The sequence below is a fragment of the Panthera pardus genome, unplaced genomic scaffold, assembly GCF_024362965.1.
Source record: "Panthera pardus isolate Hobbes unplaced genomic scaffold, ASM2436296v1 HiC_scaffold_13, whole genome shotgun sequence".
In the NCBI taxonomy this organism is placed as follows: Eukaryota; Metazoa; Chordata; class Mammalia; order Carnivora; family Felidae; genus Panthera; species Panthera pardus.
In genome coordinates this window covers 69011730-69039655 of record NW_026526688.1, presented here as the reverse complement: position 1 = coordinate 69039655, position 27926 = coordinate 69011730, and the positions used below count along the sequence as shown (strand labels likewise).

The following is a 27926-nucleotide window of genomic DNA, read 5'->3' as shown; positions in this document are numbered from 1 at the left end:
TTCCATAAGAAACATTTACATGCATCCTGCGTTCCTCCCTATGGCATGTCCTACAATTAAATTATCCATCGTGTTTTAGGCTGTTTCTGCCCTGCCTTCCTGATAGAATGTAAAGATGGCAGGAAATAATTTTTGGGTGTTTTGTTCACCCCCGAACCCCCAGACCCAGCACTGTGCCTGGGACACAGTTGGCAGGTGGACATTTATTGAATAGATAAATGGGCACCGGCTATTTGTGTGGTGCTATAGTGGTGACAGCTGCGGGTGTTCTGTGCTGACCTAACAACACCTGCAGCTTCGATGAGAAACCCCCACATCCCTCTCTACCCAGCTGAAGAGGAGGCTGGTGGGGAGGAGGCTTGGTGGAAGGAAGTGCAAAGACAGCTTTTAGGTAATGGACCAAAGGGGCCGAAACAGAAGCAGGTGCTGATGATTTCAAAAGTTACAGAATATTGTTACTTAACACTCAACGGAAATCCCTCCAGTGGGCCAGGCACGGACAGCCTTAAAAATAGAAAGCTGTCAAGATTTATGGCTGTTTTGAGGAAAACAGCTCCAAGAAAAAAAGCACACGTTTATATACCAATATATTTTAAAATAGTGGCTGTCATTAAGTCTGTGCTAGTTTGACGACTGGTTTTGGCAGTGTTTCATTATGGAATAAAACCAGCAATTTTCTACACATCCCCTCACTAATGCCATATACAGGCACATGTTACACCTTTCGGAGTCAACAGAAAGCCCTGTTTATTCAGGTCAGTGAATATTTCTTTAATACTAAAAGTTCTAGTTTTAGACAGAAATTTTTTCAACTTAAGGGCCCAAACTGCTAAAGTTCTAGTTGGCCATTCTACTTAACTGTTATTTTTATCAAAATAAAATGCTTGTACATTGTGCATAGTGCAGTGTTAATTGTTTTCAATTTTAATGAAATAATTTAGGCATAGGTACATAATACCTATAAATAGTACTAAAAAGCTTGTAGTAAAACCAATACTCCCTTTCTCTCCCTGCTCCCTGCTCCCTGCCCAATGTTCTCTTCTCCAAAAGCAACAACTTTTTAGCTCATTTAGTTCTTTTGGAAGTTAACCCAATATTTGCATACAATAAACGCTCTCTCTGAAGCCTCCATTTGTCGTGTTCCTATCTGATTTCATAGATCCCTGGGCCCTGTATAACCATATTCCTGGTATGTTCCTTTAACACCACCTTGAGAATTCTCTTTGCCTGTCAAAGGAAATTTGTTTCTTGCATTGAGTCTTTTATTTCTTGCGTTGTCTTCTTTTGTCTTTTCTTGATTTATACCCCCATTGTCTTGCTATAATATTTTCCAGTTGCTTCCTAGGACAAAATGCTTTGAGGTGTATTTATTTTTTGTACATACTTGTCTGAAAATGTTTATTTATTTATGTATTTATTTATTTATTTATGTATTTATTTATTTTATGTTTCATTTATTTATTTTGAGAGAGTGCAAGAGCAGGGAAGGGGCAAAGAGAGAGAGGGAGACAGAGAATCCCAAGCAGGCTCCACCCTGTCATCACAGAGCCCAACAGGGGGCTGGAGCCCAGAACCAGGAGAGCATGACCTGAGCGGAAATCAGGAGTCAGAAGCTTAACTGACTGAGCCACCCAGGTGCCCCGAGAATGTATTTTTTCTACCCTCCCTCTTGATTGTTTGGTTGGGTATAGAATTCTAGTTTGGAAGTCACTTTGTGTCAGATGTGGAAGGCATTGTCCCATTGTCTTTTAGAGTTTGGTATTGCTGTCAAGAAGTCTGATAACTTATTGATTCCTGATCATTTGTATATATCCCATTTGTCCTCTCCAAAGCTTTCAAATGGTCTCTTCATCCCTGTGATAACCAAGTTTGTCAGTGACATGACTTGTTATATTTTGTTTTGTTTTGGATTTTTTTTTTTTTTTTTTTTTTTGCTTTGATGAAAACTTTCAATTTGGAAATTCATATTATTCCCTTCTGAGAAATTTTCTTGTATTATTGATTTCCTTCTGGTTTTTTTTCTGGTCTCTTTCTAGATCTCTTATTGGTAAGTTATTAGACTAATTTAATTTTAATTGATTTTTTATTTTCATATTTTTCCATTTTTCGTTTCCATCTCTTGGACTTTCTGTTTTACTTTTGGGAGATTAACTTAGAGATATAGTATGGAATTTATATCCCATACTAAATCTCTATACTGTTTGTTTTTAGCTAACAATATGTATAATATGAATTCTAATAAATGCATTTGCTATATTATTTCAATGTACCTCATTTATTTAACTAATAGAAACATTTATTAATAGAGTAGCCTGATTTGTTCAGTTTAGTTTGTTGTTCAGGTGACCCACTTGATTAGTTTTCTGTTTCACTCTCAAAAGTATCCTGTACTGGGTGATAAGTTACACAGTCACACTATTTACTGAGTACTTAGCATGTACCAAGTATTTTATATTTTTTCAGATTTTATTTTTAAGTAATCTCTACACACAATGTGGAGCTCAAACTCACAACCCTGAGATCAAGAGTCTCATGCTCTACCAACTGAGCCAGCCGGGCGCCCCCACAAGTGTTATTTTAAGTGCTATGTATATAACAATACATCTATGTAACAACCCAATGGAGTAGATTCTGCTACCATCATTACGTAAATTAGGAAATTGAGGCATATATAATTTAAATAATTTTTCCAAGGTGTCTCAGCTAATAGGTGTTAAAACTAAGACTTGAACTCAGGAAATCTGTCTGCAGAGCCCAGGCTTTAATCACTGTGATACTGCTTTCTAACTCTTCACAGTCTCCTATTTGGGAGATATTAGGTTGTTTCTGACTTTGTATTACTGCAAACACTGTTGGACTTCCTTTTAGCAAAACCTTTGTGATCTCCTTTATTATTTCCTTGGGAAGGATAAATTCCTAGCAAAACCAGCTTTCTTGATTTTCAGCTCAGCACTCTTTCAACGATGCCATGCTGTGTACGTCTTGAGGATGGTGCTGACTAGCAAATCCTGTCATTACCAGAAGGCAGACAATAAGAAAGCAGATCGGGAGAAACAGCACACTGGAAAGAGCCGTGTCTCTGTGACTCCCAAGTAAATGAAGAGATAGAGAAGGCTGTCGTTATTTCTGATCCTTTAAAACTTTTGCTGCTCTTCTTTTCCTGGCTAAGATCATGTGTGCTTGTCTTTACCTTGGAATTTACAGCCTTCTTGACAACTGCCCTCCACCCCCATCTACTGTCCACAGGAACTTGAAGTGTTCATTAAGACACCATCCCTAAGATAAATCTACAAATTAGCAAATAAGTGGCTAATATCGTGGGCTGTGGTTGGCAAAGAGGCAACTTTGTCATGACGTTAGGTCAGAGACAGGTCAGCAGCTCCTTCCTGGAATGATATTTACCTGTGAATAATTCTGTTGATATAATCACCTCAGCAAGTCTTTCACTTGCATGAGTAAAAAAATCCACCCAAGGAGGCAGCCAGAGATTTTCCTAAAATCTTCCTTCTAAACCCAGCTTAAATTTCATCTCTCTCAGGAAGTTCTCATTGCTTGAATTCCTCCAGCTTCTCTGGCCTGATCTATACCAGATCCTGATCTATTAGGAGTATAAGAACTAGGATTTGTCTCTTATATCTGATTCAGCACATATGAATGGAGTGCCCATACATGCCAAGCACTGTGTGAAACATAAGGAAAAGAAGAAGAAAACGAAATATTTCCATGCCCCACGATCTTCAGTAAAGGCGTGCAGCTTCCGCAGAACTCACGCAACTTCTTAAAATGAAAAGCCCTACTGGTTCACTGTTTACGGGGCATTCTCCTATGACCTCTTTTAATCTGACTGTAAGCTATTCTTTCATTTCCTATCTGTGCTTTTTACGCTTCTTGTTGAAATTAGAAATACCATATGTATATAATGGAAAACACCCAAGTGCAAATAGAAGAGACCGTATGAAAATGAGTTAACCATAGGGTCCTATATCTAGAGAAACTTAAGATATTTGAAACAAGAGAATGTTTTCTTTAATTTAGAAGGGAAAATAGAAGTAGCCCACACACAGTTACGGCAATTGTTCTCCATCAACGTACATTGTTTTAAAATCTTCTGTTTACATCTCTGTTGTGTGTGTGTGTGTGTGTGTGTGTGAGCTTTTGGAAAGGAAGGACCCTGCTTATTAATTCTTTAATTCTGACCACCTGGCACAGGGCAGGTTTTCATTTCATGTTTGTCAAAGTATATCTTTATTGGCCTTTAGGATACAATAAATTGTATAACACACCGTTGATTTAATAACAGCTTTACGTGGGAGGGAAAAAAAAGAGGCACCACATCTGTATACAACATTTGTAAACAGCTATTATAAAACACATCCTGATTTCAAGAAAGCCAAAGTTTAAAAAGTATGCCTCAGAATGGAGGAAATCCTTTAATTGTCCTTTACTGGACTTCTGGTCTCAAAAACAGAGTAAAATTGCCTCCATTATGTCAGCGAACAAAAATTCTTCTTCTTTTTTTTTCTTTTGGACAAAAATTCTTTAGTCCTGGTTGTGTTGACTCAAATCATCCTACCCTTCCTTCAGTGCGCTTTTTGAGACCACTGATAACTTCCAACCATTTGTCTGTTATTGTTTTCCTGGATTTCCATTTCCTTGTATTAAACACCTCTGTTTGAAATTCTCCAAGCCTTCTATTGTCTCAAGGGCCCTTCCTCCAGGGCTCCTTTCTCTTACTGTAGCTCTCATTCATCTTGTCCCCAATGTGGGCACCCCCCAAGGCTCAGTCCCCTTTTTTCTCCAGTCTTCACTAGCGGTTCTCAGCCCAGGCTGCACATTGCAATCACTCAGAGACCTTTTAAAATATCCACACCCAGATCCCAACCCAGATCAATGGGATCAGTCAATTTGGCTGAAATATTTAGCACTGTGACCCTTGGTCATGGAACTTAACCTCTGAAATTCAATTTCTTCACTTGTAAAATTAAGATGATGTTAAAATCTGCTTCATCAGAATGCTGAATACATTCTTATTCCCCATGATGACTGCAAATACCGTGTCCTCTTCTTTTTTTTTTTTCCATTTATTTAAAGCCTGCATTTCCTTGAAAACTCAAATCCTTCCTTCTCCCCCATAGCCTCCATAATCACAATTTATTTTGGTTTGTTTGCAAGTTATACTGAAAACTCAAGATGGGCCTATGAAATAGTCTCCTTGCTGATCTTCCTACAAGTTTCAATTCTTTCTCTACATAGCTGTCCAACATTCCAGAGTAATCTTAAAAATTAGATCATGTTGCTTTCTACTTTAAATCAGCCAATGAATTCTCTTTGTTCTTAAGTTACAATCCAAATTCCCTAACCTAGCTACGAGGTTCTGTGAAATCTGACACTCATCTTGCTTCCCTCCCACTGATCCCCATAGTCTAGCCCCCCTGGTTCTAATCTGATATACTCTTTCCCACCTTGGAGATTTGCTCATGCTGTTCACTCTGCCAGGAATGATCTTATGCTCATCTTTGCGAAGTCACCTTAATAATTACCTACTTGGTGAACACCTCTCTGACCCTCAGGCCCAGTAGTGTCCCTAGAAAAATCAAGTCTTTATATCCCATAAATATCCTTTGTAATGAAATATTTTATCATGAGCTGGATGGAATAGAGCAGGTTATTAACTTTTTCTTAATAAACCTCTATATTGATTGATTTGTTGCCACAAACATGAATTATATTTGTAATGTTTAAAAGTTACTAAGAAGCATGAGAGGGGTGCCTGGGTGGCTCAGTTGGTTGAACATCTGACTTTTGATTTTGGCTCAGGTCATGTTCTCATGGTTTGTGGGATTGAGCCCCCCATAGGGCTCTGTGCTGACAGCATGGAGCCTACTTGGGATTCTCTCTTTCCCTCTCTCTCTCTGCCCCTCCCTGCTCTGTCTTTTTCTCTGTCAAATAAAAATAAACTTTAAAAACTTTTAAACTTTTCTAGTTATCATTTTGTAATTATAATTGTCTTCATTACACAGTCAGTATTTAACATATGCAGATTGGTTTTGTAATTTATACAAATATATATATATAATCTCCAATTTCCTAATTGAATCCACAATTCCTTAAGTATAGTCTTTTCTTATAAATATTTGCATGTCATGACCTGGCATAATCCATATCATATTCCCTAAAAATGAATATAGCCAACATTCTTTCATCCAAGGAAAGTAGTCAAAGCTTCAATATTTCTCAGATATTTTATTTCTTTTCTTTTCTTTTTTTTTATTATTTTAGAGAGAGAGAGAGAGAGTGCACAAGCAAAGAAGAGGGGGAGAGAGAGAGAGGGAGAGAGAGAATCTTAAGCTAAATCCGTGCTGAGCATGGAGCCCAGCGTGGGTTTCAATCCCATGACCTGAGCCAAAATCAAGAGTCTAATGCTCAACCAACTAAGCCACCCAGGTGTCCCTCTCAGATACTTTCTAACAAGTTTTCTATGTTTAAATAAATACAGCAGATTTTCATACTTCTATCCCCAAAGTTTGTTGAAGTTTCTTTGATTTTCAGTGGATTCTAATGAGGTTTTTGGCTTAGAAATATTTGATAGAGCATTTGTAGATAGATGCCTACAATGTTATCTGAACAAGTGAGGTGGATATTTTAATGAGAACGTGTGCTTTGCAAGAAATAAATTGTAACTATTTCTCTATGGATTTAAACATAGGCTTTGCTTTGTAAGTTACAGGAATTGCCCAATGAGATCTTTTGTTGTCTTGGATTATGTTGTAGTGACTAGTAGGTTTTTGACATGGGGTTTGAGGGCTTTTCTCTTTTCGGTAATTTATGTTGTTGTGGTAGAGCAAAAAGAGACTGGAACTCATTAATTTTGCACATGATAATAGCTATATCCTTCAACAAGTAAAAATGAGTGAAACAGGCTCCAGAAACTCTCACCTCCAAAAATCTAAGGATAACAAAGACATGTTGAATCTGCGGTCTTATAAAAGCAATGCTGATTGATCCCTTCCCTCTTAGGAAGCTGAATTATATGTGACAAACCTACATTTTGCTCTTTTCCTGTAATTTAATATACCTTGAGGTGGACAAGTTTAATTTAGGTTGCCTTATGATAGCATGAATTCAAGTGGATGTGTGACTTCAGTAGAATTACATTTATTAACCAAGGTTACCCATGATGATGGTTTCTAGGCCAACAGCATGAAATGAGGGGTTTTTTTTTTAAACCAAAAAAGATTATATTGTTGCTATTTCACAGAAAGCATTATTTATATAGTTAAATCTACCTTATCATCCACTTGCTACTCCTAATAGCTGCAGGCTGGTTCTCTTTTTCTCCACTATATTCTAATAGTTGCTTACTCTGTGCCTGTTCTGCCCCTCTTTCCTGCCCTTAATTAAACTTAATAGACCATGAAAATTGTGTTTTTATTAGGAATAAAAATTCATAGCTTTACAAAGAAATGTACCTGAAATAAAAAGAAATAAAGCGTTAATATACTTAAAGAAAAATTAACCCTGTTACTAGTTTAGGAAGGAAACACATCAATTAATTGGCTAATTAATCAATTTAAAATGTAGTAGCATGTGCTTACCATGGATTTTGGTATCTGTGTCCTATTTTATCAATAGTGGCTTGACTTTGTTCTCCATGCTGCAAAGAAAGAAAACTAATGTAACCTAATTCCAGGGCAAATTGATACCAACATGTCTAACAGTTTATACTCCTAGTCAAAAAGGGAGTCAGTCTGGGAAGTTAAATATCAATGGTAAATACAATTAAAAGAACATAGCCTTTGATTCTTGAATGGAGTAAAAAAAAAATACAAGAAGTAAAATAAATATGATCCTGTGTGCTTACTTTCCCCATCTGTAAAACAACAGATATTAGCAGCAGGAAGAGTATAGTCCATAGTCTCTAAGCTCCTTTCTGTTTTTATGATTCTCTCTCTAAATAAGCAGGTATTTTAAACCATTTTTCAGACTCAAACAGTCTAGCTCTTTTCACTTCACCTTATCTTCACAGAATTAGCAAGTGTGTTGGCAATAATGTAGGAAAGAGCTGGGTTATATACAGCCTGTGGTAAAGTGCAGATCTGAAAACTCCTTTCAGAAAGCGTAAGTTAGAATGTTGATAAAATACTTGTATCTTAGAACCAGTTCCCACATAAAAAAATAATCCAATAATCCCCACACTCTCTCATGAACATTGAAATGATCTGTTATCACTGAATAAATGACCTGTCTATATGGGCTACTTTACCCCAGTAACTAACCAATGGATGGCACATCTTATGAATAAGCATGGGGAACAGAGGTGACAAATTTTTATTGAAAAGCGTTTTGGTTTATAATCATTGCTGAGTTTTCCATACTAGGGTTGGGAAACCATGATATGGATTATAAAAAGTATTTCACTTCAGTCTTGGAGTGCATTTTTCACTTACGTTGATATGGGAGGCTACATTCATAACATCTCAAAAAGTAGCAAAATTATAATTCCAACATCAGAGGGATTACTTAGTCCTTTTTCTTTTCTTCCCCTTTTCTTTTTTTTCCTTCAAGCTTACTTTAGGACATTCCTGATCAAGTCCTTCAGAGTTATTTGTGTTGACAAAGCAGATCTATTTATTTAAGTCATCTTCTCAGGGAAGATGAAATGTTGGTCCCTTCTAGCTCTTTAATATTCATGTATAAAATATATAAACAAAGGAAGGGACAAGAAAAACAAGGTTTAAAGATTTTTAAAAATATTTGTTTATTTTTGAGAGAGAAAGACAGAGTACAAGGTGGGGAGGGGCAGAGAGAGAGGGAGACACAGAATCTGAAGCAGGCTCCAGGCTCTGAGCTGTCAGCACAGAGCCAGACATGGGGCTGGAACTCACAAACCTGAGCCAAAGTCGGGACTTAACCAACTGAGCCAGCCAGGTGCCCCAAGAAAAACAAGATTTAAATGCAAGGTCATCCCATTACTCCATAGAAAATATGAAAAGTGGCAATCTGTATACAGTGGTAAGATCATGGTATAACTTTGTTTCTCAGTTGATTCCTGACATGTGATGCCCTAAAAATTGACCTTATCAATTAACTTATAAATAACTTTATTATCAGCATTTTGACAAAATTTCCAGGAATTGGACAATCTTCTTTGATCTTTGTTCTCATTTTTAGTAATCAAAAATTGCATCATCTTAATCTAGACAGACTTTTATTAGAAACAGGCAATAGGGGCACCTGGCTGGCTCAGTTGGTAGAGCATGTGACTCTTGATCTCAGGGTTTTAAGTTTGAGCCCCACATTGGGTGTGGAGCTTACTCAAAATTAAAAGAAAGGAAGGAAGAAAGGGAGGGAGAAAGAAAGGAAGAAAGAGAGAAGCAACAGATTCTTTTGCCACCCTTTTCTCTTATAGCTATTAGTGTACATATAATGTCATAAAATATTCACCTAAAATAAACTGATGCTTCTCATCTTAATTTATTAAGATGATGTGAAATCCATCACAATTTATTTGGACAGTCATGCTGCATGTGGTGTTAAATCTAGTGAAATGCAGAATCAAAAAGATGGGTTTTTTTTGTTTGTTTTACAGGTGAATTCATGAAAGACTGATTCAAAAACTAATTCAGCATCTCCATACAAACAGGTAACAGCTGATTAGTACAGTCTCTCTCTCTCTTTTTTTTACTTCTGTTGAACACATCTCTTGAGGTTTCTTTTTTTTCTATAATTTATTTTTTATAACTTACATCCAAGTTAGTTAGCACATGGTGCAACCGTGATTTCAGGAGTAGATTCCTTAATACCCCTTACCCATTTAGCCCATCCCCCCTCCCACAACCCCTCCAGTAACCCTCTGTTTGTTCTCCATATTTAAGAGTCTCTTATGTTTTGTCCCCCTCCCTGTTTTTATATTAGTTTTGTTTCCCTTCCCTATGTTCATCTGTTTGTCTCTTAAAGTCTCATATGAGTGAAGTTATATATTTGTCTTTCTCTAATTGCACTTAGCATAATACCCTCCAGTTCCATCCATTTAGTTGCAAATGGCAAGATTTCATTCTTTTTGATTGCCGAGTAATACTCCAGTGTGTGTGTGTATGTGTGTGTGTGTGTGTGTGTGTGTGTTTATACACCATATATATATATATATATATATATATATATATATATATATATATACCACATCTTCTTTATCCATTCATCCATCGATGGATATTTGGGCTTTTTCCATACTTTAGCTATTATTATTTTTTTCTAATTTTACTTTTTATTTTTTAAAATTTACATCCAAATTAGTTAGCATGTAGTGCAACAATGATGTCAGGAGTAGATTCCTTAGTGCCCCTTACCCATTTAGCCCATCCTCCCTCCCACAACCCCTCCAGTAACCCTCTGTTTGTTCTCCATATTTATGAGTCTCTTCTGTTTTGTCCCCTTCCCTGTTTTTATATTATTTTTGTTTCCCTTCCCTTATGTTCATCTGTTTTGTCTCTTAAAGTCCTCATATGCGTGAAGTCATAGGATTTTTGTCTTTCTCTGACTAATTTCGCTTAGCATAATACCCTCCAGTTCCATCCACATAGTTGCAAATGGCAAGATTTCATTCTTTTTGATTGCTGAGTAATACTCCATTGTATGTATATACCACATCTTCTTTCTCCATTCATTCATCGACGGATATTTGGGCTCTTTCCATACTTTGGCTATTGTTGATAGTGCGCTATAAACATGGGGGTGCATGTGTCCCTTTGAAACAGCACACCTGTATCTTGTGGATAAATGCCTAGTAGTGCAATTGCTGGGTCGTAGGGTAGTTCTATTTTTGTTCTTTGAGGAACCTCCATACTGTTTTCCAGAGTGTCTGCACCAGCTTGCATTCCCACCAACAATGCAAGAGAGATCCTTTCTCCACATCCTCACCAACATCTGTTGTTGCCTGAGTTGTTAATGTTAGCCATTCTGACAGGTGTGAGGTGGTTTCTCATTGTGGTTTTGATTTGTATTTCCCTGATGATGAGTGATGTTGAGCATTTTTTCATGTGTCTGTTAGCCATCTGGATGTCTTCTTTGGAGAAGTGTCTATTCGTGTCTTTTGCCCATTTCTTCACTGGCTTATTTGTTTTTTTGGGTCTCGAGTTTAGTAAATCCCCTATAGATTTTGGTTACGAACCCTTTATCTGATATGTCATTTGCAAATATCTTCTCCCATTCTGTCAGTTGCCTTTTAGTTTTGCTGATTGTTTCCTTTGCTGGGCAGAAGATTTTTATTTTGATGAGGTCCCTATAGTTCATTTTTGCTTTTGTTTCCCTTGCCTCCAGAGACATGTTGAGTAAAAAGTTGCTGTGGCCGAGGTCAAAGAGGTTTTTGCCTGCTTTCTCCTCAAGGATTTTGATGGCTTCCTGTATTACATTGAGGTCTTTCACCCATTTTGAGTTTATTTTTGTGTATGGTGTAAGAAAATGGTCCAGGTTCATTTTTCTGCATGTCACTGTCCAGTTTTCCCAGCACCATTTGCTGAAGTCTTTTTTTTTTTAATGTTTATTTAAAAATGAGATGGGGCGCCTGGGTGGCGCAGTCGGTTAAGCGTCCGACTTCAGCCAGGTCACGATCTCGCGGACCGTGAGTTCGAGCCCCGCGTCAGGCTCTGGGCTGATGGCTCGGAGCCTGGAGCCTGTTTCCGATTCTGTGTCTCCCTCTCTCTGTGCCCCTCCCCCGTTCATGCTCTGTCTCTCTCTGTCCCAAAAATAAATAAAAAACGTTGAAAAAAAAAAATTTAAAAAAAAAATAAAAAAAAAAAATGAGAATGAGTGGGGGAGGTGTAGAGAGAGAGGGAGAGAGAATCTCAAGCAGGCTCCACATTGTCAGCTGAAAGACTGTCTCGGGGCTCGATCTCACAAACTGTGAGATCATGACCTGAGCTGAAATCAAGAGTCAGACACTTGACCAACTGAGCCACCCAGGCACCCCAGTATAGTCTCTATCTTAAGGAAATTAGTTAATTTGAATGTTTTTTATCCAGCAAAAATAATCATAACTCAAAAGTCGGTATTACCTATCAAGCAATCTTTAAATAAGCTGTATTAAATAAGACATTAATAAAAGGGAAATACCTGCTAACTACATTCAGGTACTGTGAATTAGATACAATTTCTGAAATGAATTAAAAACTTAAATTTGAGTTAGTTAATTGCAGACATTTGGGGCCCATTCTAGTTAACAATTGGAATCACTGCTTAATACGTTCACTTTTAATCTCAAACCACCTCTAGTCTAGTCCTGACATACTTAAGAAATCTTTTTGGGACTGATCACTGAGGAATCCTCTTGGTTTTTTTGCTATACTTGAGTCAACATGCTTTTCTTAATATATCCAATTTTATTTATTTATTTATTTATTTATTCATTCATTCATTTGTTTATTTACTTACTTACTTATTTATTACTATAAAGAACTATTTTCCATCTCTGTAACTATGAGGTCTTTCTTACCAGTATAATGAATACAATGGCAATGCATTTCAAGAATGCATAGACACTAGGGTTTCTCTTCTCTATCTTCCTCCTTGGTAACATAGAGCTCTTAGTACCAAACATTTGAGTGGAAAATTCCCTAAGGCTACCCTTTCTTATGCTAATGTATTTTTTCTTCACTTGCCTCAATTTGCAAAATATTACTGTTAACCCCTTAGGTATCTTTCTTCCCACAGCCAGTGAGAAGCATTCTTATTGTTATAGCTGGATCACCAAATTGCATAATGTTGCCTATTCTAGACAGAAACTATTGAAGGGAGAAAGGGGGCATAAAGGCCTTTGTATGAATGGAGCATTTGAAGTATTCATTTTATATTCAGAGCATGAGTAGAAACAAAACAATTCCTTCTGGAAAATGTCAGTGTTTAAGGCATGGATTCTGTGATGCATTTTTTTTTATTAAAATGCAAAAAATGAACAATACAGAGACCTGTAATTCATTTTATGCTACATTATACATGGGCTTGAGTTCCAACATAAATTATATCCTAGTATCTCTTTTTTTTAACTGCAATGTTTTTAAATAATTTGAATTAAAACATCAACTTCCAGCAAATAGATTAAGCATTGGGTTTTGTGAGTTTATTGACTATGGCCCCAGCATCTCTGTTTTCTGTGGAGTACCCAAATAATGAGCAAGATATTCCATCATGGTTTTAATGTGCTTATAATAATATAATTCAAAAATCCGTGTAGGCAAGAAAATATAGTATATATAAACATTAGTGATACTGGATCCCCTTTATTGAAACATTATCCTAGATATTATGAGAAGAGCTGTACACACATATTGAATCCATTTAACAATACTCTAAGGTATTACGATTATCATCATCATCATCATCAATCCCTGTGTTAGGCAGAATTCTAAGATGACCCCCCACTATTCTCATCCCTTGGTGTATACACCTTCTCTCAGATATTCCACCAAATACTAATATAACTACTGCTGTGAAGGGATCTCACAGCTCTAATTAAGACCCTAAATCAGTTGACTTGAAGAAAGGGAGATTATCCTCAGTGGACCTCACTTAATCAGGTCAGCCCTTAAAAGGGTCTGGGCTCCTCCTGGAAAAGGGGATTTGAAACATGAGAGGAATTTGATATGAGGGAGATTCTCTGTGGTGGTTTTAAAGATGGAGGGGGCCACATGATAAGGAATGTGGGCAGCTTCTAGATGCTGAGAACAGCCCGTGGCTAATAGCCAGCAAAGAAGTGGGACCTCAATCCTACAGCCACAAGGAACTGAAATCTGCCACAACCACATGAACTTGGAAGAGACCCCCAGCCTCAGATGAGATCACAGCCATGGCAGATACCTTGATTTCAGCCTCCTGAGACCCAAGCAGAGAACCCAGCCATGCCTTCTGGGACTTCTGACCTACAGAACTATGAACAAATAAGTGGGTGCTGTTTTAAGCTGCTAAATCTATGCCCAATAGAGAGCTAATACAAGTCAGAGAAAGATAAAGATCATATGATTTCACTCATAGGTGGAATTGAAGAAACTCAACAGGTGAACATAAGGGAAGGGAAGGAAAAATAAGATAAAAACAGAGAGGGAGGCAAACCATAAGAGACTCTTAAATCTAGAGATGAACTGAGGGTTGCTGGGAGGGTTTTGGGTGGGGGGGGATGGGCTAAATGGGTGATGGGCATTGAGGACACTTGTTGGGACGAGCACTCAGTGTTATGTGTAAGTGATGAATTACTACATTCTACTCCTGAGACTATTAAAAAACAGAATTTTTAAAAAAAAGAAAACTAATACAATTCCCATTTTATAGATGGATAAACCGAGACATTATAAAACATAGGCAGCATAGCATGCAAAGAGAGAAAAAGTGGAAGATGAAAAGTTCTTCAACTGGCTACTTTTGCTTGTAAGTTACATTCCATTTTTCATTAAGGCCACAAACATAGATTTGTCCTGAAAAGCATTATGAATGCTAGTTGCCCCATTTATTCTCAGAAAACAAATATCTGTTTTTTCCCCCCATACTTCTCCAGGGCTATAAACATTCTCCTTATTCATTCTATATTCAAGGTACTCAAAGATTTTCTTTTAAAACAAAACTAGAACTTGTTCTGTTGGAAATTGTTAGGATTTGTGATGAGTAGCCATTCTGCTATCAGCCCTTTATCCAGAGTGGGTTGATGATTCCTACCAGGGTCTGAAATCTGAGCAGATTCACCTATTCGCACTACAGAAAAGCTACATGAGAGTTTCCCAAGTCTCTCTTTGTGCTTAGTGCACGGTTTCTGATATATAATCAAGTGCCTGTTTTGCAACAGTTCTCACCCTTGGAGTTTTCTAATGTGTTGGCACTGTTGTTAATTCAAAGGCTAAAAAGTGTGCTTCTCCCAAGTTAATTGTCCAATTAGCTTTACAACACAGAATTGCACCAGGCTTGGCAGCTCAGGCCGTATGAACAGTAACAGTATAACTCAGTTTCGGCACAAAAAAAAAAAAACAAAGATGGCAAATAGTTTACAAATGACTATTGAATAAGCCATGAGTAGAATAATTCTCAATCTAATGCACACTTAAAACTTCATTTCTTCCCTTCTGCAACTTAGTCTCTCGACAAAGACACTACAGAAGTGAGGCCATCTCAGCACCCATCCCCCATCACTTCCAGATGGGGAAGTGATCACCATCCTAAGCAGTAAAAGTCGTGTTGCTGTTGTCAGTACGAAGTTCAGTAAAACCCATCTCAGACCTCAAGTTGCTTAAAGCCATTTGGAATTGTGGCCGGATGGTGCAGTCCTGTTGCTGACAAGAGCCACGCTAAAACTTCAACAACACAGAGAAAACTTTCCTGTGAGTTCTCCCACAACTAAGGGGGCTCACGTGGATTCCTAACAGCACTTACTTTCGGTGCCATTTTCTTGGTGCCCAAAGACAGAGATGGGACCACATAAGAGGGATCCCTTATAGTTAATGAATCGTTGTCAGTTTGCTCAGCTAAGATTTCTTGATATCCTAGGTTCAGTCTCGGAAAAAGAAGAGATTACTCCAGATTGCTAGTCTTATTTGCTATGCATTCTATGCATTTTTGTCAATACCACCGAGGTACTCTGGGAATGTTGTACCTGAATGGTAGGGGGAACTATAATCCTAAATTGATAATAGTTAGATTAGACTAGAATTTCTCCCAAAGATCTTCAAAAGCCAGGATAAGTGCCAGATTTAGAAAACAGATGTCCTGGTATTTTAGCCACTTGTGCTGGGGGGGATTAGATGGCGCCCAAGTCTCAATTCGTTGACGATATAGTTAAAGGAGGCGGGCCTTCGAGTTAAACCACAGGTTTACTAGAACCCATTCTCATTTATACAGTCTTTTCTTAGCTTTGTATTTCTCTATCATCATCAAATGATATTTGTTGAAAACCAATGGCCTTTGCTTAATTGCTAACTTTAGGTAGTGTGATTTAAAAAAAAAAAATATGTTTACCAGTAGACACATACTAGAGATGTTATGTCAGGCCCTACAAAGTTAGTAACCACCATGGGATATTTTAAGCCTTCTTTAATTAAGGAATAAGATCATCCCCTAGGCACTAAATTACAAAGTTCTTTTTCTTTCTTTTTTCACATTTCCACATCTTAACAAAAGATGTGAAAATTAAGATGTATTTATTTCCCAGTTCACCAGTGGTATCTATAAAGTCACCTCAACAGGAGAGAGAAAGCCCTGTGCCTGGTTGGGGCACCAGGTCAGCAGGGTTGGGGTGTCCAGTAAGATATAGAGTGGCAGTGTCCCTAGCTACCAACACAGATGCTTTCCATCCCATAAATGTTATTCCTCATGGAACTGCTTTGAACACAATACAGAATGCAAAGCAGTGATACATGCCTCCCTTATTGTTTTCATGGTCTGTTAGAGAAAGGGAACATTAAACATAAAATTTATTTTCCAGAAGTTCAGCTACAAGTAAGATTTTATAAGGAAACTAGTTCCTTCAGTTTATCTGAGGCATCCTATAAAGCCAAGTTTTGTAAAATGGGGAAAATATAACATCTATGTATAAGGAGGTTAATGGTGTTAATATATTATTTTCAAGAAAAGGGAGGGTTATTTGGCCTCCCTCGTCAATGTTCCTCCTCCCTCACAGATGGTCAGCATGTGGCGCTCCCTCATAGAAGGCTTTCTGTGGTATCAGAAAATGCATGACTTTATACAGCACCTAAGGATGAAAGGTGTTAATGTAATTATTTTTATATTAAACCACAAACTGTTAGGATGCAAATAACTCTAGGAAGTATAAAGTGAGAGCTAAACACACACGCCCATCTGGAGCAGCAATCCAAAGAGGTGCCTAATTTTAGAAAAGCTATTTCCTGTTTTCCCTTTATAACTTGGTTAATAAAGGGAGCTTTATTATCTTTTTAAAAATCTTCTGTATTGATAATAACATCTGGAGATTAGGAGTGTGAGATCCTAGGAATTCTAATGAGACTGTTTCGGATTTATCTAAATAAACCCAGAGGTAAATAAGAAGTTTGATGTGAAAAACCCTCAGACATCCTGAAAGATGTGATTGGTGGTCTACATAGTGATCACCTCCGTACCGGCAATACTTTTTCCCAGGTGATTTTGAATATTTTCTAGGATACTGTTGCATGAAGGTGGACACTTTGGAAGAATGCATGGGGTTGGGCTAGCACAAGAAAGGAAGGGGACGTTCACTAGGACCTCATTCTCTTCTCTTTTTTTTCCCACAATGCTGAAGATTGTATTTGATGATATGTTTTGAAGCACTACAAAGTGCTTATTAAATAGAAATTCAAAATTAAAAAAAAAAACTAAAAAATATCAAGCTATTTCTCATTATATCAAATATGTGGGTGATATCTACTCATAATTCATTTTAATATTGTAAATGAAGTCTGTGGGGGTGCATATGGAGCAGAATGGAAAGCTGGGAGAAAATTGAGAGAACCATGAAGAAAGAACTCACACTATAAGAGAAGGCAGTTGGGATTGCCGCCAGCCAGAGCCTGTCTTACAGAACAGCGACAACACAGATGTGCCCTTCACATGCTGGCTTCAAGTCGAAGGTTCTGACTCCATTTTCTGTCATTTCACCTCAGGTGAAATACAGTACTCCTGCTAAGTAAGTCCTTGAATTCACAGCCTGGGTTGAAATCCCAGCTCTACCAATTCCTAGCTGTGCAGCCACGGACAAGGAAACTCACCTGTCAGTACCTCAGTTTTCAACTGTAAAATGGAAGTAATTACAGAAGCCTCCTCACACAGCAAATACTCCAGCTCTTCCTACGTTTACTTTCCCTAAATAAATACACAAAGAGAAAATGTCTAATGAAGCCACCAATCTTGGATTGGTCTATTCGCAGCCAGCAAGAAACACAATGTCTCATCAAAAGTCTGTTCAAATATCCCTAAAACTGTCACGGAGGAGACTTCTATTTCACGACACTGGAATTTGTGGCAGTTAAAAATGAGGCAGAAGTCTCAAAGTCTTGAAGATTATACTTTTTATTATATTATACTATATCACATATAAATATATTGATGGGTTATTCTAGTTCTCTTTATTACTTTCTACAGACTTTCAAGTTGTTATGCTCCATGATATATTGGTTGTAATATATGTTATGATTAATTGGTTTAATATTGTCTTTGGGATCACACTCTTGAAGAGTTAGTCGTCAAGCCCAGTATAACATTATTTCTGTGAGAAAACCAAATGACTTAAATCCTTTGGTTATGAGGTCAGGGTGGGAGCAGAAAATGGCCATCAGAAAGCCAGCTGATACTATCGAGGTTTGGGTTAAAGAAAGACCAGGAGAGAGGAGACGTGCCCAGCTAAGAAGGAGTTAGAAATGCCCTTCAGTTTAGCACGGGGTTTGAAACCAAAAGAATTGTTTCAATCAATGATCTTCATATATTCTTGCAGAAATGACACATACATTTTGGCAGAGGCTAAATCCATTTTTTTAAAAAGAAGAAGAATGTACTGCTCTTCCATCTAAGATAATAGCGAAAGCAATGATCTTTGCTGGTTTATATACACATGCATTATGATGACATTGCATCGCATATAAAAGTGAGGAGGAAATACCTAAACATAAAAAAGATCCAGAAGAGAAACCCAATATTGTGATTTTTACTGACCTCTGTGATGTGGAGAAATTTTTCAGGTGTCACTCAGCCTGGAAGTTATTATCTTTCTACCCAAATCCAGATGATCTATAGAACCCTCCTAGTGCCCCAAATAGGAGAGACCATTGCCAGGTAGGAAGCAGCTGCCCCAGGCATTTTGCCAAGAGTCTAGTGGAGGTGCCTGAGTTTCCTTAGCTGCCAGTCTTCTCTAAACCTGGAGCAGTGGATTAGGAAGAGCAGCTGTTCAGGCTATAAACACCCACTAGGTGAAGGTTTGTGTTTCAAACCAAAATTCTGATCAATCGCAGTGAGAGACACTGAGGAGTCTCTGAAGATGGACTGAAATAATGTGCCACCTTGATTGGGGTTATTATGGACAAGGATGGTGGAGCGATGTAGAAGGGGTCCACTGAAGACAAGGAACCAGAGAAAGAACAGGAGGTGCCTTGAGATGTTGCCCTAAATTACATCAAACTAAGGAATTAACCAACCACCTGGTGAGGAGGAAGGTGGGTTAGTGGCAGGGACTCTCATATACTCTTTGTAATTAGGAGCTCATTTTTATGAATGGAGTGTATGTGTTTGTATCAGCTGACATGTCAATTCACACCAAGTCATATTGCCCAGAGGTAGCTGCCTGAAGCATTGGGTTGATTAGGAATCTAAGTCTGAGGCTAGACTCAAAAACAAATATAGCCATCTGCCTTGAATGTCGAGAGGCAGCCATGCCTGGGTGTGGAGGGGAGCATTAGCAGCCTTGATGACAAAGTCTAGGCCTTAACTGCTGGGTAAATTACATAAATTATGGTTATTTGCTAATTATTATTATAAGTTATGGTTATTTGCTAATATGTACAGTTGACCCTTGGACAACATGGGTTTGAACAGCACAAGTCCACTTATATGTGGAATTTTTTTGGATAAATACATTACAGTTCTATAAACGTATTTTCCCTTCCTTATGATTTTCTTAATAACTCTTTTTTTAGTTTCAGAATATAGTACATAATAAATATTCCAAATGTCATCATCATCATCAATTATTTTATATTATCCTTAAGGCTTCAGGTCAACAGGAGGCGGTTAGTAGTTAAGTTTTGGGGAATCAAAAAGTATACACAGATTTTCAACAGTATGGGAGGTGGTCAGAACTCCTAACTCCTTCATTGTTCAAGGGCCAACTGTAGTCATCCTCAGTGAATCTTGTTTTCATTATGAAGTTCTGTGTCCGAGGAATCCTCTAATATATGTTCAAGATTGTTATAAGACAGGTAAGCCTTTGAAAACAATTCCCGCCAACAAGCCAGAGCCAAGAAAGTGCACCAATGATAAGCAGCAGCTCTTACAGCTTATGCCAAACAAGACCAGCTTCTGAATGTGTCACAAGTTGGAGAAAGTCAATGTATGGTTCAGCCTCAATCTCACAGGGGTTAAGAAGACAGTGCTAACCAAACAGAGCAGTGATTTAAAGCTGTGTGTGAAGTATGAATGAAAGAAACAGAATAAATACCTTCCTGGAAGACTAGCTCGTGGCTGACATCTCTTTTGGATTCACAGCTTGCTTCAAAGTCCAAGGAATACATGAATACGCTTCATTTGAATAGACAAATGTGTTCTCAATTTAAAGATAAAGAAGGAAGGAAAGCTATCTACACACTCAAGACGGGCAGACAGATTGAGGGCCGTGTACGAGAGCAAGGTGTCACTGAAAGAGAGGCAGAAAGGCAACCAAAGTTATGGACTTCATTCCAACGAGCTACCTTGCTTGCTCTTCTCCCTGGTGGCCAGTTTTGATATTTAATCAAATGTCTGGTCTTCATCTTTCTTGCTTAAGTGAATAGGACACAGTTTAAGAACCTGAGCATTTGTTCTGTTTAAATGACACTGAGTAACATTAAATACAACAACCACAGTACTGAGAGCTGACGTTTGTCTGTCAACCACTTGCCAGGCATCATGGTGTATTCTTGGGTTCTCTTTATGTAATCCTCACAACAAAACAAAAATACTATTAAATACATAGAGTACTTGATACGTGCAAGGCACTGTTCCCAGCACTTTGAAAATATTAACTTGCTTAACGTTTACAACAGCCCAGTAAGGTAAATACTAAGATGCGTAATGAAGACCTAGAAGAACAGAGGTTAAGGAACTTGCCCAAGGCCACTCACAGCTAGTAGGCAGCAGAACTACATTAGGATCAGGTGATCTTACGACGTGGGCACTCCACCCACTGCCATGTGGAAGAGAAGGGAGCAGAGACACAAAGGTGAACTCGCTAGCTCAGGGTCACAGAGCTAAACCTAAGTCAGAGTCAGGATTTGAATCCGGGGTCCGTCTGACTTCAAAGACTGAGCTCCCAACCACTTTCCTGTACTGCCGTATGTTGGGACAGAAAAAGGTTTTTCTTTTGTTAGCCGGTACAATGTAATGCTGTACCATATTGCCTTAGCATTTGAGAAATTCCAGTTATTTCACGACTGATACATGTTCAGTCTTCAGATAATGCAAAGGCCTGCCTGGGGAAAAAGTCTGAATTCTCAGATTTTTCTTCTAAAGCCACCTGGGTTCTCTCTTGTTTCAGAGGAGACTGTATGGGCTCATGCCTATATACACAACACCAAATGGAAATAAGACAAGATTTCTAAGCACCTTTTGGCTAATTACCCTGGCTTATTTGATACAAGGTCATTATCAACACAGTGCCTTTTAAAGATCTGGGACTCTCTAGGCTTGTGGATGATGTCCAGCACAGGCTTAATACCACCCACTCATAATGCAGTGCTAGGATGGGAGAAGTACGTGTGAATGTCGCGGCAGAAGTGTGAATCTGAATGCATTCCAAAGCCAAACACAAATGCTTTTGGATTATGCACAGCTTCCTTTTCTTCACGCCTTCCCTCTCATGTATTAAAGGAACTAAAAGAGAATGATAGCAAGTCCATTTATTCACACATTTATTTTTCTGAAAAACTCAAATCCCATTATTTCTCAATGACAAATCAAGAACGTGACATTTTCTATGGAAGGATCCTCAGAAAGGATTCAAATCAGAAACAACATGCTATGAAGAGCATATTTAAGAGCAATACCTTGATGTGAAAGCCAGTCCAAAGCCTTGTTTGGTTGATAAAATCATACTCTGGTATTCCCCAACCAATTTCACCAACATACTCATATTTATATTTTGCCGGTAAGCATCTGTTTGAGGCAGGCCTCCATAAATATCTGAGATCTCCAGTCTTTTCTAATGCTGGGCGCTTTTCTCCTATATAGGAAGTGTGCTGATGAATTTTTGGTAGATGATCCTTTATATAATCTGGGCCTTAAAAAGACAGAAAGACTTTTTTAAAAACTCTATACTTTATTCTAAAATGCATTTGTCATTTTAAATGGTGAACATAATAATACTAATGATTATATGATACTTACTAGGTTCTGGGTGCTATTACAAGCCTTTTAGATACATTAATCCATTAATCCTTATAATAACCAAATGAGATAGGTAGTAGTGTTTTCTCCAATTTTTAGCAGAGGTGGGGGGAATGAAGCAAAGAAAGATTGATTACTTTTCTAGAGTCACAACTAACAAGCTCTTCATTGCCAGACAGGCTGTCTCACAGCTGGGTTCTTATTTACCCCCCATCCACTGCTTTTTTTTTAGAACTAATTTAATCCAGATGTATCTTTATTTTTTTATTTTTTTAAAATGTTTATTCATTTTTTTAAGAGAGAGAGAAAGAAAGAGATAGAGACAGAGCATGAGCAGGGGAGGGGGAAAGAGGGAGGGAGACACAGAATCCAAAGCAGCCTCCAGGCTCTGAGCTGTCAGCACAGAGCCCCATGTGGGGCTTAAACTCACGAACCACAAGATCATAACCTGAGCCGAAGTGGGACACTTAACCGACTGCACCACCTAGATGCCCCTAATCCAGACAGATCACTTATGCCACACTTGCGGGATGTAGGCCTTCAGACATTGGGGTGTCTGATCTAAACAGATAAAATCTTGAAATGAGAATTAGGAAATTTCCCAAATGTATCAGAAGCAACTGGAAAGTAGAGAAGACTCTCAGATGAGAGGAGCAGCTTATAACAGACGATGACCAAAGGCAGAGACATTTAACAAATATTAGTATATTATTTTATTTTTAAAATGTTTATTTTTGAGAGAGACAGAGTGTGAGCAGGGGCGGGACAGAGAGAGAGGGAGACACAGAATCTGAAGCAGGCTCCAGGCTAGCAGCAAAAAGCCCGACGGGAGGCTCACACTCTCGAACCGGCGAGATCATGACCTGAGCCGAAGTCAGCCACTTAACCGGATGAGTCACCCGGGTGCCCCTAAATATTGGTATTTTAAATGTAAGACAGTGAACAAAAAGAAATCCGTGAATTGTGGAAGTGGGTAAAATACACCGAAATAAGAGAAGGTCTGGAAAGGATCACTTAAATGAACGTGGTATTGCAAGTTGAGGATGTGAAACATAAAGGGGAGCAAAGATCTATGGGAAGAATGGTACTGATTTAAAGTAGAAAGTAAGGGGCTGGCCAGGAGGAGTTTCAGAAGTCCCAGAACCCACATTGCTGCAGGATCATATGGACAAATTAGGGACACAAACAAAAAACTCCATTCCTGTTACCAGAAGTCGACCAAAGACGTTGGAGGCAGAAGCTATGTTGTGGTTGTGATGTCAACTGGGCCCCTCTTGGCCCTGTGACTCCTCTCATTTGGCTCTTGGGTGAGGGGGCTCAGTGTTTGCAGAGTTTACGGGTGGGCCGGGGCTTTGACCAGGTACTCGGAAGGAATGGTCAATGTGCTAACAAGTCTGTGCTTAGAGAAGTCGTCTAAACTTTCCAAGGTAGTGGGAAACGTGAAACTGCTCGTCAGATGCATGATTTTGGCAGATGTTTTCACAGCCTCCTAATCAACATCACTCCCCATGGTGCACTGAGTACTCACTGTGGCTAATTTCCCTTGACGGATACATGGTGGCTTCACTTTTATTCATGTCAGGTTTTCACTCAGGTATAACTATTTTGGTAAAGAATAGAATGTCCAGAGCATAAAAAACCATTTTCTTTCTCAGTGTGACAGGTGTTGCGGTCTTACCTACAAAACTCCTGTCAGAAGGAATTTGTGCAGCAGGCTCCTCTGAACAGGATGAAATACAGAAGAATGGGGGTTAGTCTTGCTGAAACTTCTGTGTGTACACTAAGGCCACTGTTTTCCCAAATGTGTCATCAAATGCCACTTCCTTGAGTGCACGATGAAAATACATGTGTGTGGGGTGGGGGTGCTTGATAGTCAAAAACTTGGGGGAACACCGCTTGCTACTTTTGCCTTTTAGTTGCCCACAGCACATGAAGGCATATTAAAAGTTCTGAGAAGTCCTATGGTGACTAAACCTGTTTACACTTAGGTGACCCAGTGTTTCCCAAACTTATTTAAACATGGGTCTCTGTCAGTGCAGAGCCCAAGGTGGGGCTTGATCTCACAAACTGTGACATCACGACCTGAGCAAGAATCAAGAGTTGGACGCTGAACCGACTAAGCTGTCCCTGTGATTGATTTTTTAAAAGAGCCGTTACTTGACAGCTGAATCAAAAGCACTCGGTTTTAGATAGTGTCATGGAAGGCGCACATACTCTACAAACCAAGAATATGTTTATGTGGGGGAGGGGGGGAGGGGCAGGGAGCTCCAATCAGGGTTCTCTGCGGCTTAGTCAAGTCACTGGACTTTTCTCAACTCCTGTTTCCTCTTTCGTGCTTTAGAAATAGCATGATGCAATATTCACAGCACAGGAGATTCCTGGGAAGACCCCGCCCTGGCCACCTAACTGACTCAGGTATCTGCCTTATGAGGCCGAGGCAGCTGGATGCCAGAGTCCAAGCTAGGCCCCCATTTCCAGCAGATCCCCTCTAGCCATCCCAGTGTTTACCTTACCAGAAAGCAAAAGATCCACATATCACTACCCAAACAGCAACACGCAGAAATGTGCTTTCCTTAATGAGACGGTTCCGCAGGTGTTTGGCTTTAAATGACACGCTTTTGTTTTTCCAAACCTCTTCCTCCAGGGCCTAGACTCTATGCTGGTTCTGATTCCCCGCTTAAGAGTAAAACTTCCAACTCACATGTGACCCATTGTCTCTTTAGTTTTCCTTTGACAATTATCATCTCTGTTCAGCTATCGTTGCTACATTTCTTAGGGTGTTTCTAGTTTTTTTTTTTCATCATATGGAAGCTTTCCTCCATCTTTCATCCTCTTCCCCAAACTCCAGCGCTCATTTGCCAACAGTGACGTTGGCAGCTCCTGGGTTAATAAGTCTCTCACCTGCCCATCTTCTTTAAAGTTCTCTTTTGCGTCTGAAGACTTGTCTAGTGGGACAACTAGCAGCTATAGTGCTTACACAGAGCTGCCCAACTTCTGTCAGTCAGTCCTAACTCTTCCTCCCCTGTGACAGCCACATTGTGATGGGAGGAGATGTACTTCCATTAAAACCTGTACCAGGCTTCGGGACTCCACGTTTCTTATTCGTCCTGCCCTGGAAAAACTGTATGCCCTTTCCCTCTCCCCTTTACATGTGCCCAACAGTACTTGCTTATTTGTACTGAAATTCTAAAGTTACAGTTAAGGATATGGTTTTGAAGTTAAACTACTGTAGGTTCAAATCCTCGCTTTGTCTGAGGCTGGCCTTTTTTTTTTTTTTTCTTTTTTTTAAATTTACATCCAAGTTAGTTAGCATATAATGCAACAATGATCTCAGGAGTAGATTCCTTAGTGCCCCTTACCCATTTAGCCCATCCCCCCTCCCACACCCCCTCCAGTAACCCTCTGTTTGTCCTCATATTTAAGAGTCTCTTATGTTTTGTCCCCCTCCCTGTTTTTATATTCGTTTTGCTTCCCTTCCCTTGTGTTCATCTGGTCTGTGTCTTAAAGTCCTAAATGAGTGAAGTCATTATGATAATTGTCTTTCTCTGGCTGGCTAATTTTGCTTAGCATAATACCCTCCAGTTCCATCCACGTAGTTGCAAATGGCAAGATTTCATTCTTTTTGATTGCTGAGTAATACTCCATTGTATATATATACCACATCTTCTTTATCCATTCATCCATCGGTGGACATTTGGGCTCTTTCCATACTTTGGCTATTGTTGATAGTGCTGGTGTAAACATTGGGGTGCATGTGCCCCTTCGAAACAGCATACCTGTATCCCTTGGACAAATACCTAGTAGCACAATTGCTGGGTCGTAGGGTAGTTCTATTTTTAATTTTTTGAGGAACCTCCATACTGTTTTCCAGAGTGGCTGCACCAGTTTGCATTCCCACCAACAATGCAAAAGAGATCCTCTTTCTCTGCATCCTCGTCAACATCTGTTATTGTCTGAGTTGTTAATGTTAGTCATTCTGACAGGTGTGAGGTGGTTTCTCATTGTGGTTTTGATTTGCATTTCCCTGATGATGAGGGACGTTGAGCATTTTTTCATGTGTCAGTTGGCCATCTGGATGTCTTCTTTGGAGAAATGTCTATTCGTGTCTTTTTAAGGCTGGCCTTTTGACCCAGGGAAAGTTATTCAGCCTCTGAGTTTTAGGCCTCTCCTCTATGAAATGAGAATATTGATGCCCTCCTATATTGTAGCCATGTTGGATGGAGAGGAGAGAATCAATTTTATTTAAAGAATTGCTTAGCTGAGAACGTGGCATATAATATATAGCTAATATTATTATTGTTTTTTGTTTTTATTTGATGTTTTCTCTTATTACATTCCTTGAAAACATATTTTAGGAGCTTTCACTGATAAATGATTTATTCCTTATTGTGATTAAGTTCCAGTTCCTTTCCTGAGAGCTCATCTAGATCAGGGGTTGGCAAACTTTTCTTATAAAGACCAAGAGAATAAATAGTTTTGGCTTTGTGGGGAATACCGTCACTAACTACCCAACTGTCCCACTGTAGGGCAAAAGCATCAGTAGACAATATGTAAACAAACGAGCATGGCTGTGTTCCAATAAAACTTTATTTATGAACATTGAAATTGTAAGCTCATGTAATTCTCACATGTAACAGAATATTCTTCTTCTTTTGCTTTTTCCTACTTGAAAATCTAAAAGCCATTCTTTGTTCACCAGCCCTACAAAAACAGGTGGCAGGACAAATTTGATCCAGGAGCCAAGGTTGGCTGACCTGTGCTCTAGATGGTGGGAAGATGGTGGGCACTAAGGAAGCAGATTGCCATAAAGGCTGGAAAGAGCACAGACAGGCGAATCTGGGAGGTTTTCCAATAAACTTCATCTGTTTAAGCCAACGCTTGAAAAGGACCAGCTATAGCATGTGTCAGGAGAAAAAGAGAAAATTCCATCTCTGAGGCAAATGTCTCTTTCTGACCTCTAGCCTGCATTTACAGAGTTTCATTTAATTAATCAACTCATCCATTCATTTATTCTTTCACTTATTAAGCAAGTATTTATTGATCCATATGCAAGTGAGCAAAGCAAACCCCCTGCCTTCATGGGCCTTGCATTTCCTTTGAGAGGCCAGCAATACAAGTAAACACTCATTCATTATCTTTCATTTGGCTTATCACTATAACGTCCTAACTAGTCTTGGCTCTCGTTTCTATCCTTTCCAATCCATCCTCCACACACAGCTGCTTAAAGTGAACTAAAACTCAACTAAAATAAATACCTCCTCTCCTAAACAACACATGAAGTGGTTTTCTGTGGTGCTTATAATTTTTTTCATCCAGCTTTTTTAGGATTGCTGATTAGTGTCTTCATAATCTGACCTTAGCTACTTATTCTTACATGCCTTCACTTTTTTCGTTATCAAAATTCATCTTTCAATGGGGCGCCTGGGTGGCGCAGTCGGTTAAGCGTCCGACTTCAGCCAGGTCACCATCTCGCGGTCCGTGAGTTCGAGCCCCGCGTCAGGCTCTGGGCTGACGGCTCGGAGCCTGGAGCCTGTTTCCGATTCTGTGTCTCCCTCTCTCTCTGCCCCTCCCCCGTTCATGCTCTGTCTCTCTCTGTCCCAAAAATAAATAAAAAAACAAAAACAAAAACAAAAACCGTTGAAAAAAATTCATCTTTCAAGGCATATTATAAGTGATGCTTTTCTAGAAAACACCCCTAATCCCCCCAAGTCAAAATTAGACAAACACATGCTACTTTTACAGTAGTTTCTTTTAATTTCACCTTCCTTTTTATATCATATTTATTGGATCTTCTCTATTTAAAATTTTTTTTTAATGTTTATTTACTTTTGAGA

The 27926-nt window shown here is 38.8% G+C and overlaps 1 protein-coding gene across 3 annotated transcripts in view; it reads right to left on the bottom strand.

Annotated features, from left to right (window-relative positions):
• CUNH4orf45 (chromosome unknown C4orf45 homolog) overlaps positions 1-27926 on the bottom strand; it is a 99505-nt gene that overhangs the window by 37612 nt on the left and 33967 nt on the right. For all 3 annotated transcript variants that reach the window (XM_053901167.1, XM_019441127.2, XM_019441126.2), the window contains exons 2-3: positions 21753-21985; positions 7596-7654 (exon numbers count right to left, since the gene is read on the bottom strand). In XM_053901167.1, the coding sequence (XP_053757142.1) occupies positions 7596-7654; positions 21753-21985 (292 nt within the window). The remainder of the gene's footprint in view (positions 1-7595; positions 7655-21752; positions 21986-27926) is intronic.